Source organism: Nuphar pumila, chromosome 3 (assembly GCF_984573655.1).
Source record: "Nuphar pumila chromosome 3, dmNupPumi1.hap1.1, whole genome shotgun sequence".
In the NCBI taxonomy this organism is placed as follows: Eukaryota; Viridiplantae; Streptophyta; class Magnoliopsida; order Nymphaeales; family Nymphaeaceae; genus Nuphar; species Nuphar pumila.
The window spans coordinates 138,193,297-138,207,681 of record NC_143251.1 but is presented as its reverse complement, the minus strand read 5'-3'; the positions used below and the strand labels follow the sequence as shown (position 1 = coordinate 138,207,681).

The following is a 14,385-nucleotide window of genomic DNA, read 5'->3' as shown; positions in this document are numbered from 1 at the left end:
TCCGGCAGGGGGGAGACCCCCTGTCGCGTTTTGTTTTTTTCGGTAGGGGGTCGACCCCCTGCCTCGTTGTTTAATTATTCGGGCAGGGGGTCGACCCCCCTGCCTCGTTGCCACTCTTTTTTTTCCAGCAGGGGAGGTGACCCCTGCATGGTTTTTTTTTTTGGCAGGGGGTTGCCCCCGTGCCTCGCTTTTTTATTCGAGCAGGGGTCCCCCCCCTGCCTCTTTTTTTTGGCAGGGAGCGACCCCCCCTGCCTCGTTTGTTTTTTTCGGCAGGGGTCGCCCCGATGCCTCATTTTTTTATTCGGGCAGAGGGTTGCCCCCCTGTCATTTTTTTTATTCGGGCAGGGGGTCGCCCCCCTGCTTTTCCGGCAAGGGGGCGACCTTGCCTCATTTTTTTTTCGGCAAGGAGTGACTTCATTTTAACATAGTGTCTCTTGCAAATTTCTCAACAGAACCTGCTTGTTCTCCTTCACCCATATTAAGTAAGTGACAAAAACAATGCAAATGAGGTAAATACCCATGGTGAGTAAGTGATGCAAGCGCATCACATGTTATTTAATTTATTGGATGCAACACTTTATTGTTCACATACTCACTTAGTTGTTGATATCTAGGACTGCTTTGTTGGAGTTTGGAGATCATGCTGAGCATGATTTTAATGTACGAGAATAGAAGTGTTCTTATTTTTAGAGTACGGATTCCATGCTAGACATGGTAGTAGTTAGCGAGATATTGAAGTGTGTTTGCTGCAGATACATGTTTGCCATTTTTTTATGTAAATGATTTTCATGTATTGCAATATTTGATGTGATTGTATCCATGCTTGCATATAGTTACTTTCAATTTAATTATGACTTCCATGTGAAATTGTATAATGAAAGTATGCTTCAAATTAATGTATCGTGTTATAAATAGTTTGCACATGAAAATATTAAGTTATCAATGCATGCATCATAATTCTTGTAATTATATGACATCATATATTGCATGATAAATTTGATATTTCTTCATCATAGCATTCTGATGGTTCTCTTTTAACTAGTTAGGATATATTTTATAACATCATACGACAAAATGACTGCAAACCGTGAATGGATGTACCGTAGGATAGTTGACAATGAGTTATCATATGAATATATGGATGGTGTTGAAAGTTTTATTGAATTTGCAACTACAAGTGTCAGTACAGTGGATCTCACAGGTCAGATTAGGTGTCCCTGCAAGATTTGTAAGAATAATCGATTTGTAGAACCTCATGGCGTTAGACATCACCTATACATGAAGGGTTTTGTGAGTGATTATCAGAATTGGATGTTTCATGGAGAAGAATTTAGAAACAATTTTGATGCACGGGTGAATGTGGTGCACGATAATCCATATATGAATTTTATATTTGATGCCGCAGGAATAGAACTCGGTTCTGCTATGGGTCCTAGTGATGTAAGAACTGCAGTAGATGAAGAATTACCAAACAATGCAGCTAGTAGATTTTATGATTTACTTAGAGATGCTGATGAACCACTTTGGAACAGTTGCAAGAGTCACACTATCTTGTCTGCAGTTCTTCAACTAATGAATTTGAAGTCCAAGTATAATTTGAGTCAATCATGTTTTGACCATTTGTGCATGATTGTGAAGAGTATGTTGCCCAAAGATGAGAAATTGCCACAAAATTTCTATCGTGCGAAAGTTATGATCAACGCTCTAGGTATGGGGTATAAAAAGATAGATGCTTGTCCAAATCACTGCATGTTGTATTTCAAGGATCAGAAAAACAACATATCATGTCCGTCATGTGGACATCCTCGGTTCAAGCCAAAGACAAGAGGCAATGGTAGCACAAGATCAAAATAAGTTTCATACAAGTCGCTCCGCTACTTTTCTATCACTCCTAGATTGCAACGATTGTATATGTCTTTAAGGACAACTAAACACATGATATGACATACAAATAAAGTTCGACATGATGAAGACAAGATCACGCATCCTGTTGACGTCGAAGCTTGGAAGCACTTTGATCGTACTCATCAGAAATCACGTATGAAGTTTTTTTATTGCCTTAGAACACATATTAGCATGATAGAATCACATATAAAGTTTTTTTATTATTTTATAACACATATGAGCATGATAGAATCACGTATGAAGTTTTTTTATTGCTTTATGACACATATGAGCATGATAGAATCACATATAAAGTTTTTTACTGCCTTAGAATACATATGAGCATGATAGAATCATATATAAAGTTTTTTTACTGCCTTAGAGAACATATGAGCATGATAGAATCACATATAAAGTTTTTTTACTACCTTATAACACATATAAGCATGATAGAATCACATATACAGTCTTTTTACTGCCTTAGAGCACATATGAGCATAGTAGAACCACATATACAGTTTTTTTACTGCCTTAGAGTACATATGAGCATGATAAAATCACATATACAGTTTTTTGCCTGCCTTAGAACACATATGAGCATGATAGAATCACATATACAGTTTTTTTACTGCCTTAGAGCACATATGAGCATAGTAGAATCACATATATAATTTTTTTACTGCCTTAGAGTACATATGAGCATGATAAAATCACATATACAGTTTTTTGTTTGCCTTAGAACACATATGAGCATAGTAGAATCACATATACAACTTTTTGACTGCCTTAGAGCACATATGAGCATGGTAGAATCACACATATAGTTTTTTTACTGCCTTAGAACACATATGAGCATGATAGAATCACATATGAAGTTTTTTTACTGCTTTATAACACATATGAGCATGATAGAATCATGTATAAAGTTTTTTTACTGCCTTAGAACACATATGCGCATGATAGAATCACATATAGAGTAGGCTATATTTCAGTATATTTTGTTTATCAATGCTGACATTTCTTTTCTCGTGTAGGTTGCTGGCGATAATCAGCGTAGTGGAGCTGAAGAGACAGATCTAGACACTGAACAAGAGGACACACAAAATCTTGGCGATGATTAGATTTATGTGTTGAATTTGTTCTACCTTTTTGTTTCAAAAATGTAAATGTTAAATTATAAATAATTAGAACTTGCGAATTCTATGGTGGATCGATTAATTGTTTCAGTTTCCTTTTATATGTATTTTGGTGTGTACTTTGTTTTTTATTCACAGAAAATATAAATTGTATCACGAGAAAATTTTTCTCGATATTTAATTTTCAAATATTTTCTTTTTATTTTATTTTTTTTTTGTGATGGATTAGCGACGGATATATCCGTCGCTAATTGCTATGGGCATTGAATTTAGCGACGGATTAACGACGACTATAAATCCATCGCCAAACCGAAGTCGCCGTTTAGTGACGACGGCCTTGCGACAGATTTTGTCATTCGTTATTCTGTCGCAATTCAGCGACAGAACTGGCGACAGATACAGTCCGTCGCTACTTAGCGACGGAATGGGCAACAAATATATGCCGTCGCTTATTAGCGTCGAAAAATTCATGATGAAAGCTATCCGTCACTAATCCGATGCTGAACAGTTTAACAATGGATTAGCGACGGATTTAGGTCATCGCTAATCCACTGGTTTGTTGTAGTGCAAAGGCATAGGAACTTGTGACAAAGGATAGAACCTAACATCGAACCTACTTGCAACTGACTTCAAGAAGAGATGGTTTGGATATCCCATGTGGTAAGAAGACACTGTATATTTTATAGTATGTTATCAATATATTTCATATAATATGCATTATATGATATATTTAGAAATTTATTGATCAAATTACCATGTTTGGATTTCTCTTTTAATCCAAATTGTACTTTTCTTTAATGCTAGATATACTTCAAAAACGGGTTTGTATGCTTTATTGGATACTCATCATCTTTAAGTATTTTAATAATTATCTAATATACTCCTTTCAATAAATTTATTACAACTTATTTAGGTGTAATTAAAATAATTAGATCATTCACTTAGTAACAAATCAGCTCCTCAAGTCAAAGGATATTTTAAACCTTTTTTATATATAAAAAAATTATCTAATGATAGTAAAATTAAGTACCCATGTAAAATTAAGCACCTATGTGTCGATACGAAGTTTCTACTTCAATGACTTGAAAATTAGTCATTTCACATCTAACTCTCCTTGTGAGTTTCAACTAAGGCTTCTTTACCCATGAGGCTAGCAAATATTGTTTGATGCAATGCTGCCACGTGATTGCCTTGGAATACAAAGGCCATGAGTTAGGGTATTAAAAAAAAATAAGCAATTGGTCATTGATATCAATACTAACTACAAAACCAATAAATAAAGCAATTCCAGTGATTGAAATTATGGGGTTTGTTTGACCAATAAATAAAGCAATTTATAGCTTAATTTAAAACAAAGAAAATCAGTGGCAACCAAGAGGCTGGTAAGGGCAGTGAAAGGATAACTAGTTCAAATCTTTATATTGGATAATTATGGGGTTTGTTTGACCACCTTCCTCCTTCTCCCCCCTTTGGTGAAAAGATGGAGCCCTTGCAGCTGCTGCTACTGCTTCCCGAGTTGAACATGGCAACTGCATACTCCAGGAGCTGGTTCTCCATGCTCCGCACGTGCTCGTTGCTTTCCGGCACGTGTGGATCGACTGCAAACATGCTTCTGGAGGACGATTCCGGCATCTCCGACTTCATGGTGTTAACAGGGTTAATGGGCAGTTCCATCGAGGGATGGCACGTGTGGTGGCCGTAGTAGGTGATCTCGTACGTGTTGGGAACCTCGTCCGTCCGTTGCACGTATTTCTTTGCATCACAGCCGTAGAATGCCTTGTGGGTGCACCTGTAGTAGCTCCTATGAAGGAAGCAACCGGCCATGCAGAAGGCAACAGTGGGGTTCAATGTTTGAAATTATAACGGTCAAATTATGAAAAATCCTGAACTAACGGTTCAAAGAACCAAAACAAATATGATTTTTTGTTGGTGATATCATTATGAAAGGAAACTTGACAATTATTTATTCAATCAAGGGCTCATGAATATATTGACCATGAGGGGCTCCGTTTAGGAGAGACTGTAGCTTTTTTGCCTGACATGAGATGACCAAGGTTCGAAACCAGCAGGAGGCATCCCTTGCCGCAATATCAATGGTTTTATCAACTGAAGGCCTGCCAATCTGCAGTCGGCCAAGGCTAACAAAAAAGAAAAATGGGTTCATGGTATCGGACACTTTGACTTGGTTCGAGTACCCAGCCCAATGTCCACCCTTACCATTAGATTCGAGGACCTAATGAAGGGGAGGCATGATCCAGTGTTCACCCCTATTTAATAGGCCGCAGTCACTACGTGGCTCCCCTTTGCTGGGCCGAACACATTATAAGGTGTTCGGCAACGAACACTGGATCAGCTCATGGGGAAGAAGTGGTGGAGGGCAACAGCTAAGATTGATCAGATTTGGCGGGAAAGAATCCAACACCTTCCACATGGATGCTTGTAAACTTATTCCTGCATATTTCTAACGGCTATTTTTTTCTGTGAAACAAGGGTTGGATTTGAAATCGACATGGATATACACATACCTTGGAAATCTTTTTCCCAAGATATCTTTTTGGCCATATTTCCTCCAACTGAACCCATCATTGGGCATGACCTCCACGTTTCCTACTGGTGGTGCAGGTACCTTTACAATATTCTTGCTTGAGCCTCTCCTGCAAAACCCTTACCTTTAGAAACCTTCTCTCTCTCTCTCTCTCTCTCTCTCTATATATATATATATATATGATTTTTATTTTTAATTTTCACCTCTTCTTTGATACTTGCGTCTTCAAAAAACCTGTCCTGCCAGAATTTGATGCCCCGGCAATGATGTCCTCCAGGGTTGCATTGTGCCCCTTGAGTTGCTCAAACACGTCTAGGTCATGAGCGGTCATGACATGGCCCGTTGCTCCGGTTAATTCATGATGGAGTACAGCACAGGGATCCCGGACCTCCGGCAACTGGATTCCCGCAGCCGCCGATAGCAAATTGCAGGCCGGATTTTGAGAATTCAAGTAATTCATGGCCATAGTGAAGACACCGATAATGTCTTGGCATGAGGTTGAGAGTTCATCTGCAGGTTGGTTCGATGAGTTTTGTAGGTTGGATTCGAGCTTCTTGGCCAGATGACAGCCATGGAGGATGAAGTACAAGGCCTCGTCCATGGTTTGGTTGGTGTGAGTGCTGGGCTTGTTGGTTATGGGGAAGGCTTAAATAGAGAGGGTGCTGTTTGGTTGGAAGAAAAAAAAATTCAAGGTTAGGGCCTCTTCTACGACAGAAGATCAGGTCATACTGCATATCACTGATCCTGGGTCATAGTCGATCCCTGCCGCAGATTTCACTTGGAATCTGTTACAGTGGCACCCATGCACACCTCATCGAGTGAGATGTGTGGTAGTGATTTGAGTATCACTAATTAATTGGTTATGTACACTATCACCTGTTTGATCGCTTCTTTTACGCGTTAAGGTTGAATCTTTGGAAGTGTTTGAATGAAAGACTTTGGTCTTGATGACTTTGATTAATTTTTCCTTTCAAACATTTCTTGGGTCAAAAGAGGACTTCAACGTTGTCCTTGGCATTGAATATTGAAAATGCCAATTGAGAAGCATGCTGTTGCTAGCTAGAAGTCTCCAAAAAGGTCTCTCATCAATGGGCTTCAAGTGGATCTTGGATCGGCTTCGATATGGACCTGGTCCTGACCAGGTCCCAGGTCCAATACTAGGAGAGCTAGAGGAGCAGGTCCAAGGGACCTTGGTTCATCGCCAAGATGAAAGGCATCCATAAACCCACCAAACAAAGGCTACTTGGACAGATATAAACCGACCATTTTGCAACCTTTGATGCCGTTCATCGAGATGATGATTGTCACTGAAAAGTTTTGTGGGACCCATCTAGATGGAGACCTATCATGTGATGTGTTTTTGGGTGCCGTTCACCATGAACACTTTTCTGTCCCAGGGTCCCTTGGACCTAGGGGTGGCAATGGGGTCGGGTCGGCGGGTCAGCATGCCTCAACACGAACCCGACCCGTTTATTAAACAGGTAACCCGACACGAAATGGTTAACCTGTTTGATAAATGGGTCAGGTCGGGTAAACGGGTTGGCGGGCAGGTTGGCGGGTCGGGTTCGGGTAAACGGGTTGGCGGGTCGGGTTCAGGTAAACGGGTTGGCGGTCGGGTTCGGGTAAACGGGTTGGCGGGGGGTCGGGGTCGGGTAAATGGGTTGGCGGGCGGGTTGGCAGGTCGGGTTCGGGTAAACGGGTTGACCCGCCAGCCTAACCCGTCTATTAAACGGGTCAGCCAGGTTGGCGGGTTGGCATACCCCTAACACGAACCCGACCCGTTTAATAAACAGGTTAGGCGGGTTGACCCATTTACGACACGAACCCATTTAAGCCAAACCCAAACCCAGCTAAGAAGCGGGTTGGCAGGTCGGGTTGGCAGGTCGTGTCAGATTTTGCCACCCCTACTTGGACCTGATCCGCTCTCCAATACAAAGTGCAGGTGGTCTTTTTTCTTTTTAAAGGCAAGCTGGGTTAGGAAGACCTCACGAGTTATTATTCAACGTACCACTGGGTTTTGAACCTATATCTTGCAAACTTGTCGGACTTGGAGCAGACATCTGGGAGGGCTGATAAATGAGCCGAATGGAGTGAACAAAAGATGTTCAAGCTCAGTTCATTTTTTGTCAAGCCTAGCTGAGCTTGAACTCATGAAAAGCCCGAGCTAAATGAGTCAAACAGGAGCTAGCTCATTTATAAAAAAGAAAAAGATGTTTTTCCAGAGTTGAAAATAATAGAATTTGAACCCTAGACCTGCTATGGCAAACTCAAACAAGCTCATTTACAAAATGGATAATTGTTTCAAACTTGTAAGCGATAGGATTTGAACTAGCTTGGTGTTGGATTCAAACTTGTAACAGAGTGAAGATGGTTTAAGTTTTTGATTTGCAAGCAATAATTGGTCAATCAGGTACGCTCAAGATCCATATCCAGATCGGATATAGGATCCCAATTAAAATAAGGATTCATACAAGAGCCCTTCCTTTATAGATCGTTGATACGGATCTGAACCGAGCCCTATGGACACTGGATTTGGTGAAAAATGATGAACTCTACTGACTTGCGTGGAAAAGCATTACAGGTTGGTTATACCCAACTCTGTCCGGATCCGACTCTATATGTTCACTAAATCAGCATATGGATCCCAAGAAAGTCATCCATTCTGGCCCAGATTCATCACCTGGTTGTATCTAATAATGTGGGTCAGGGCCAGATTGGACAAAGTCAAGACTCCGAACTGTTATTGCACGCACGTATCTCTAGAAACTGGGGTTTTTTTTGAACCGGTCAATGGCTGGTCAAATCCCTTGAACGTAATGGTTTGTGCCAGTGAGTAGCTCACCGATGACCAATGCACCAGGTTCGAATCCATTTCACCGAGCCCACACGCTTAGAAGATTACTGTTATATATATATATATATATATATATATATATATATATATATATATATATATATATATATATATATATATATATATATATATATATATATATATATACTGTCATTGTAAAAATGACATGATTTTTGAAATGCCTTACAATTTGCTTAAATCCTCCTCATATTCAAAAATGTGATTCTCAATTTTTTTAAGACATTTTTATCCTTCACATAGATGAACCTGCTGATGTTCGTGCGATAGATACATACGCTATCTAAGGGTTATAATATTTTAATAAAAAAGAGATCCACATGAACATTTCACATACCTAATGAATTTCAAATAAAAAAATTTGTGAACCTGACTAAATTAAATCCTAGCTCAGCAGGTTTGTTTCATACATTTGTGGGAGTCCTGACATTCATGCAGGCATTATGTGAACCTCTTTTAACTAAAAACTCACTTAAAGTCAAGACATACGTCCGCAAACATACATTAAACTTTCACAAATCATTGTTGTGAATGTCTCTAAACTTCGCATGTTTTCTGATTTGAGCTTGGTAGGTTTGTGTCACATATTTGTGGACCTCACGACCCACACATAGATACCATGCAAACCTTATTTGATTGAACTTGCATAAAGTCTGAACGTATGTTCGCAAATGTGTGTCCTAACTTTCACAACTGTGTTGCAAACATTCTTACCTTCACATGTTTTCTGATTGTAGGTTTGCATCATACATTTGCTAACGTCCTGACCTTCTAAAACATAACATGAGAGCCTACTTTAATTTAAATCACATAATGCAATGAATGTCTCAAATATTGTATGCTCCTATTAATGCAATGTCAGTTTGCGATTGTTCTTACCTTCACATGCTTTTTGATTCATATACAAAGTCATTGATGATTCTTTTTTTTATTTTTTGTTTGTTTATCGTTAGAACCCTAACCCTTTTCCATCTCTTTTTGTGGCGATTCATGTCCAATTCATCTTGCAGTATTTTAGTGAGGTTGCAACAATTTTTTTGTTAACCTTTCCATTTTTTGATCTCCAAAAACTTAGGACAAAAAGTGAGTTCTATATATTTTCTTGCATTCATATATTTTTTTTGTAGATTTATGTGAATTTGTTGCCTTATAATATATGTGTTTGGTTTTTGCTGTTGATGATTTATGTTTGTTTGCTTGTGTTTTATTTAATATTTGACACCAGATTATATGTTTAGGGTTGACTATTTTAAGTTATATATATATATATATATTTGTTGGCCTTGTAATATTTATGTTTGGTTGTTGTGGTGGATTATTTATGTTTATTTGCTTATCTTTTATTTAGTATTTGATTATTTTGTTTTGGGGTAATGGGGTTAGGGTTGATTGTGTACTAGCATTTAATTGATATAATAGGGTTATGATTGAATGACTGTTTTTTAGTATAGTATGAGACAACAATCATGGTTAGTATAAGAAGTTGTTTTAATTGAATGGATGAAAGCTATATGTATGGCCTTTTCTAATATGCTATTTTTATTTAATATATGATACATTGTGTAGCTAGTGTAGGCGGTTAATGATGGTCTTAGAAAGGGTTAAAGTACAATATTGCTTCATTAGAAATCTATAATAGTGTCAAAAAATAGTAGCTTCAAGCAGTTTATGACTTTGATGTTTCATAAAATCAGATATATTTTAGAGTATTTGAGCTTTCAATATGAATATTTTGTAGACTTAGAAAGCCAAAAAAGATTAATACTCATTTTGGATGACGATGATGTAGACTCTATGTTATGTAGTAGTGATATTTATTTAATTATTTTAATCGTACAACATGAAAAAGTTAATCAAGAAGCAGTTGAAAGTAATTTTCAAGAAGTAGTGGATTTATCTCAGGCAATATCTATTGAGAAAAATCATGAGGCGAATATCCAACTCTCCCAAACAATTGATAATATTTATGTTCATAATATGCATGTAGAGGGAATGGAGTTGTCCCAAACAATTAGGGATATGAATGTCGTGCATATATGCAATGAATAATTTGTACCAAAAATTAATGTTGTTTATGATCATAGGATGTTTACAGTTAATATAAAGCTACGTCAGCAAACCAATGATATTTATGTTCACTACAATAATGTGGATACTATAACAGTTGGGTTACATCAAGGATCTGCTTTAAGCACTTTCCTATTTGCTATAGTGATGGATGAGCTTACGAGATCAATTCAAGAAAGCGTGTCGTGGTGTATGTTGTTTGCTGATGATATTGTTTTGATTGATGAATCTAGAGCTGGGGTTAATGCTAAGTTAGAATTATGAAGACATACATTGGAAGCAAGAGGTTTTAAGTTGAGTAAGAGTAAGACAGAATATATAGAATGTCAGTTTAGTAAGCAATGAAGTAGTGATGAGAGTGTAGTGAAGCTTGGTGAGCAAGAAATACCGGTGAATGATTATTTCAAATATTTGGGATCTATCATTCAAAAGTATGGAGAAATTGATGGAGATGTAAATCATAGGATAAAGGTTGGGTAGATGAAATGGAAAAGTGCAACTGAAGTGTTGTGCGATCGTAAAATGCCATTGCGGTTGAAGGAAAAGTTTTATAGGACGACAATTAGGCTCGCTTTACCATATGGTATAGAATGTTGGGTTGCCAAGCGACATCATATTCAAAAAATGAGTGTAGCTGAGATGCATATGCTTAGATGGATGTTTGAAAATACAATAAAAGATAAAATTCGGAATGAGGAGATACGAAAGAAGGTAGGAGTTGCACCCATTGAAAATAAGATGAGAGAGAATCATTTACGGTGGTTTGGACATATTCGGCGAAGGCCTAATGATGCTTCAGTTAGAAGGATGGAGAAATGAGAAAATATATTAGTTAAAAAAGGTCGGGGTAGGCCTAGAAAGACTTGGATGGAGATGATAGGAAAGGATGTGAATGCTTTGAACCTCACCGAGGACATGGCATTAGATATAAATGATTGGAGGAGAAGGATTCATATGGAAGACCCAAAATGATTTTCTTTGTTGGTTCATATCGCCGACCCCATTTGTTTTGGGATGAAGGCGTAGTTGTTGTTTCTTGTTGCAATAACGTGGATAACATCCAGCCTTACAAGGCAAATGACATAACTAAGTACAAGTTGTTAGACTGCATAATTTATGCTTGAGATGTAGTTGTTATGATGAAGGTATTATTTTTATGGTTAATTATGAAATTCGAAAATGCAAGAATGATGCATACTTGCAAGCAAGCAAATGAAGAGATAATTATGATGCCTTTTAATTTAATTTGTGCATTCAAACAATAAATTAGCAATCATGTAGATAATGAAGAATCATGTGATGATGATGACTATTCTGTGTTTGATGAGGACTTTGAAACAATAAGAAAGGACCAAGGCATAAATGGTATGAGATAATTAATGGTATATGCAAATGATGCAAAAATAACAATTGAAAACTAGAACCCGTGGTATGTTATGTAAGTTATATGAGTATTTATTGGTCAATAGAATTAATTTTTTCTAATAATGAGACATGGTTGAATATGTTCTTGTTCAGTAGATTATCATACAATGAAGATCAATTAAAAATCATTAAAGTGGAGGTATCTAAAATGATTAACGAATTGCATAACAAAAAACTTAATGTTCAAGAATCTTTTTAGTAGCTAACATACTCAAAATATTGGAGACATTGTTGTCAGCTGAAGGTTTAATGATCTAAAACATTGTCACAAATTTTTAAACTATAAAAAAAATTATTGAAGAATTGAAGTAATAGGGTAACTGGTGTATGCACGAGAAAGAACTCGCAAACTATAACTAATTTTTTCTGAAAGATCTGTTGCATAAAGGAGCATTTAACAAAAATCTTTCAAGTAAAAATGTAAAAAAAAGAGCATATATGTAGTGGTTCATTGGGCAACCATCGAATGAAAAAAGTGTCTTCCAAGTAGATTGCAAGTGGTATTCACAAATACCTGTATGATAACACGAATATGACTCCAAGAAAAATCATCAATGACATCAGTTACGAGAAATGTATGGAGATTAGTTACAAACAAGCATGGTGTAGATGAGAACATGAAGGAAATACTACGCCACACATATGAAGAGTCCTTAAAGATGCTTCCAGCCTATTTGGATCATTTGATCAAAGACAAACCGATGAATTCTAGAGGTTATTGAGACTGATAAGAAAGTTTGATTTAAGTACATTTTCTTATCCTTTCGTCTATACATCGATGGCTTTTTAAAAAGGTGTCATCTAATTCTTACGGTAGATGACATATTCCTTAAAGAAAAATACATGGGTGTATTATTGTCGACACATAGTATTGATCTTTCTGGTGAGATATTTTTTGTAGTCTTTGTAGTTGTAGATAAAGAGTCTAAGACATTATGAGCATGATTTTTAGAGTATCTCAAGAAATAACTCATATGATATAATGAGTTTAGAGAGAGATGACAATTGACAATTATCTCAAATAGGCACCTAGGGCTCTAAAAAAACTTTGCTACAAAATTTGGTATATCACTCAGTGTATTTTAGTGAAGCGCAACTCAAGCATATACAAAACAACAATGCACATATTTTCTTGAAAAAATCCAAGAGTAAGATCAAGCCACATATGATTATATTGTCACCGACGTGCAACCAATATTTTAAGCTATATCTTACTTTTCATGAAAAAACCAATGTTTAACATATAATATAACAAAGAGATTTAATTCATAGATTTTCTCCATACGTGACAAGCTGCTAATGCTTCTATTTAAGAGGCTTCGTATCATGCTGATGACATTGTTTGCAAAAATATAAGTGTTGTGGTGCCTAATGTAAAAGAAAATATAAAGGCACTAAAGAAAAAGACACAACTACGCGCACTTATCATACATTGCCATTGACATTGGTACGAGGCCCATGATTGATCTCATTGTTGCAATGTTGATCATCTGTTATAATCAAGAGTCTTATGCATTTCTTGTCGATCAACCTTGAGGCGCTCCAAATGTGTTTGATACTCCTCCATGATTTTTTTCTTAATCTTTGCATGAGAGTGGTGACAGAAAACAACTGAAGCTCTGGTACCAAAATCTAATGCAGTGATAAAATGGGTCACTTGTGAACCCTGAAAATCAATACCAAAACTAGAGAAAACTATGATCTATTGAATGAAATCATGTAGAACAATAAAGAAAATAATAAAATAGAGTTTTTTTAATCTTTGCTCTTATCTCTCAAAAGAATAAACAATAGTCCCTCTATGTAGTGAAACTAGATTTGGATAAGAAGATCATATGGGTACACAGGGATGCTATGCATGGGCCTATTTAACCATGTTGGGTTTAGATCCAACTAGGGAGGTGAAATGCTAAATGCTAGCTTCCTTTGCCCCTTCATTGACTTCTTGATCTACGCACATGACACTCACCATGACTAGGCTCTACATTTATAGAAGGATCCACTTTAAGAATCAAATGAGTAGGCTTATGGTTCAAACAAAAAACTATAGAATCAGAGTCACCGATATCACGGGTCACTTCTGCATGACACACAATCTCTCTCTCCACAAGAAGTTATATATATATATATGTATCTCTATATATATATATAATGTGCTGGTTCTGCCCACTTTCTTGTTCTGCCCTACTTTTCCCTTTCAAAATTGTAGTTTTTTGGTATTTTTTTCCTCACATCTAACACCATTGATATATATATAGGTTTTGTTTAGTAGGAACCGGCTTTTGGATAACTGGAATCTGACCCGTATATAGGTTTTTCTGGTGATCCAAAATCAATGGCTGTGAAGACATCAATTTTTCCTGGCTCATAAAAATATATTTTTTCGTCAAAAAAATATGATGCTAAATCTAGCATACTAAACACAACTAACAGTAGTTCAGATAAAACACTTCAAA

At 37.0% G+C, this 14,385-nt stretch overlaps 1 protein-coding gene across 1 annotated transcript; it reads right to left on the bottom strand.

The window, feature by feature from the left end:
- Positions 1-4,436: 4,436 nt before the first annotated feature.
- On the bottom strand, positions 4,437-6,166 carry LOC149844034 (WRKY DNA-binding transcription factor 70-like). The gene is made up of 2 exons (XM_090001018.1): positions 5,769-6,166; positions 4,437-4,821 (listed from the first exon to the last, which is right to left on the bottom strand). Exons 1-2 carry the CDS (start codon positions 6,164-6,166, stop codon positions 4,437-4,439), a joined length of 783 nt encoding a protein of 260 aa, XP_089857144.1.
- Between the last annotated feature and the right edge of the window lie 8,219 nt (positions 6,167-14,385).

What these genes read in the sequence shown, in the direction of transcription:
- LOC149844034 (XM_090001018.1), bottom strand. Translation starts at nt 6,166, where the DNA reads ATGGACGAGGCCTTGTACTTCATCCTCCATGGCTGTCATCTGGCCAAG. An exon ending in ACGCAAGTATCAAAGAAGAG is followed by an intron (nt 4,822 to 5,768) that starts GTGAAAATTAAA and finishes CTTCCTTCATAG; the next exon opens with GAGCTACTACAGGTGCACCC.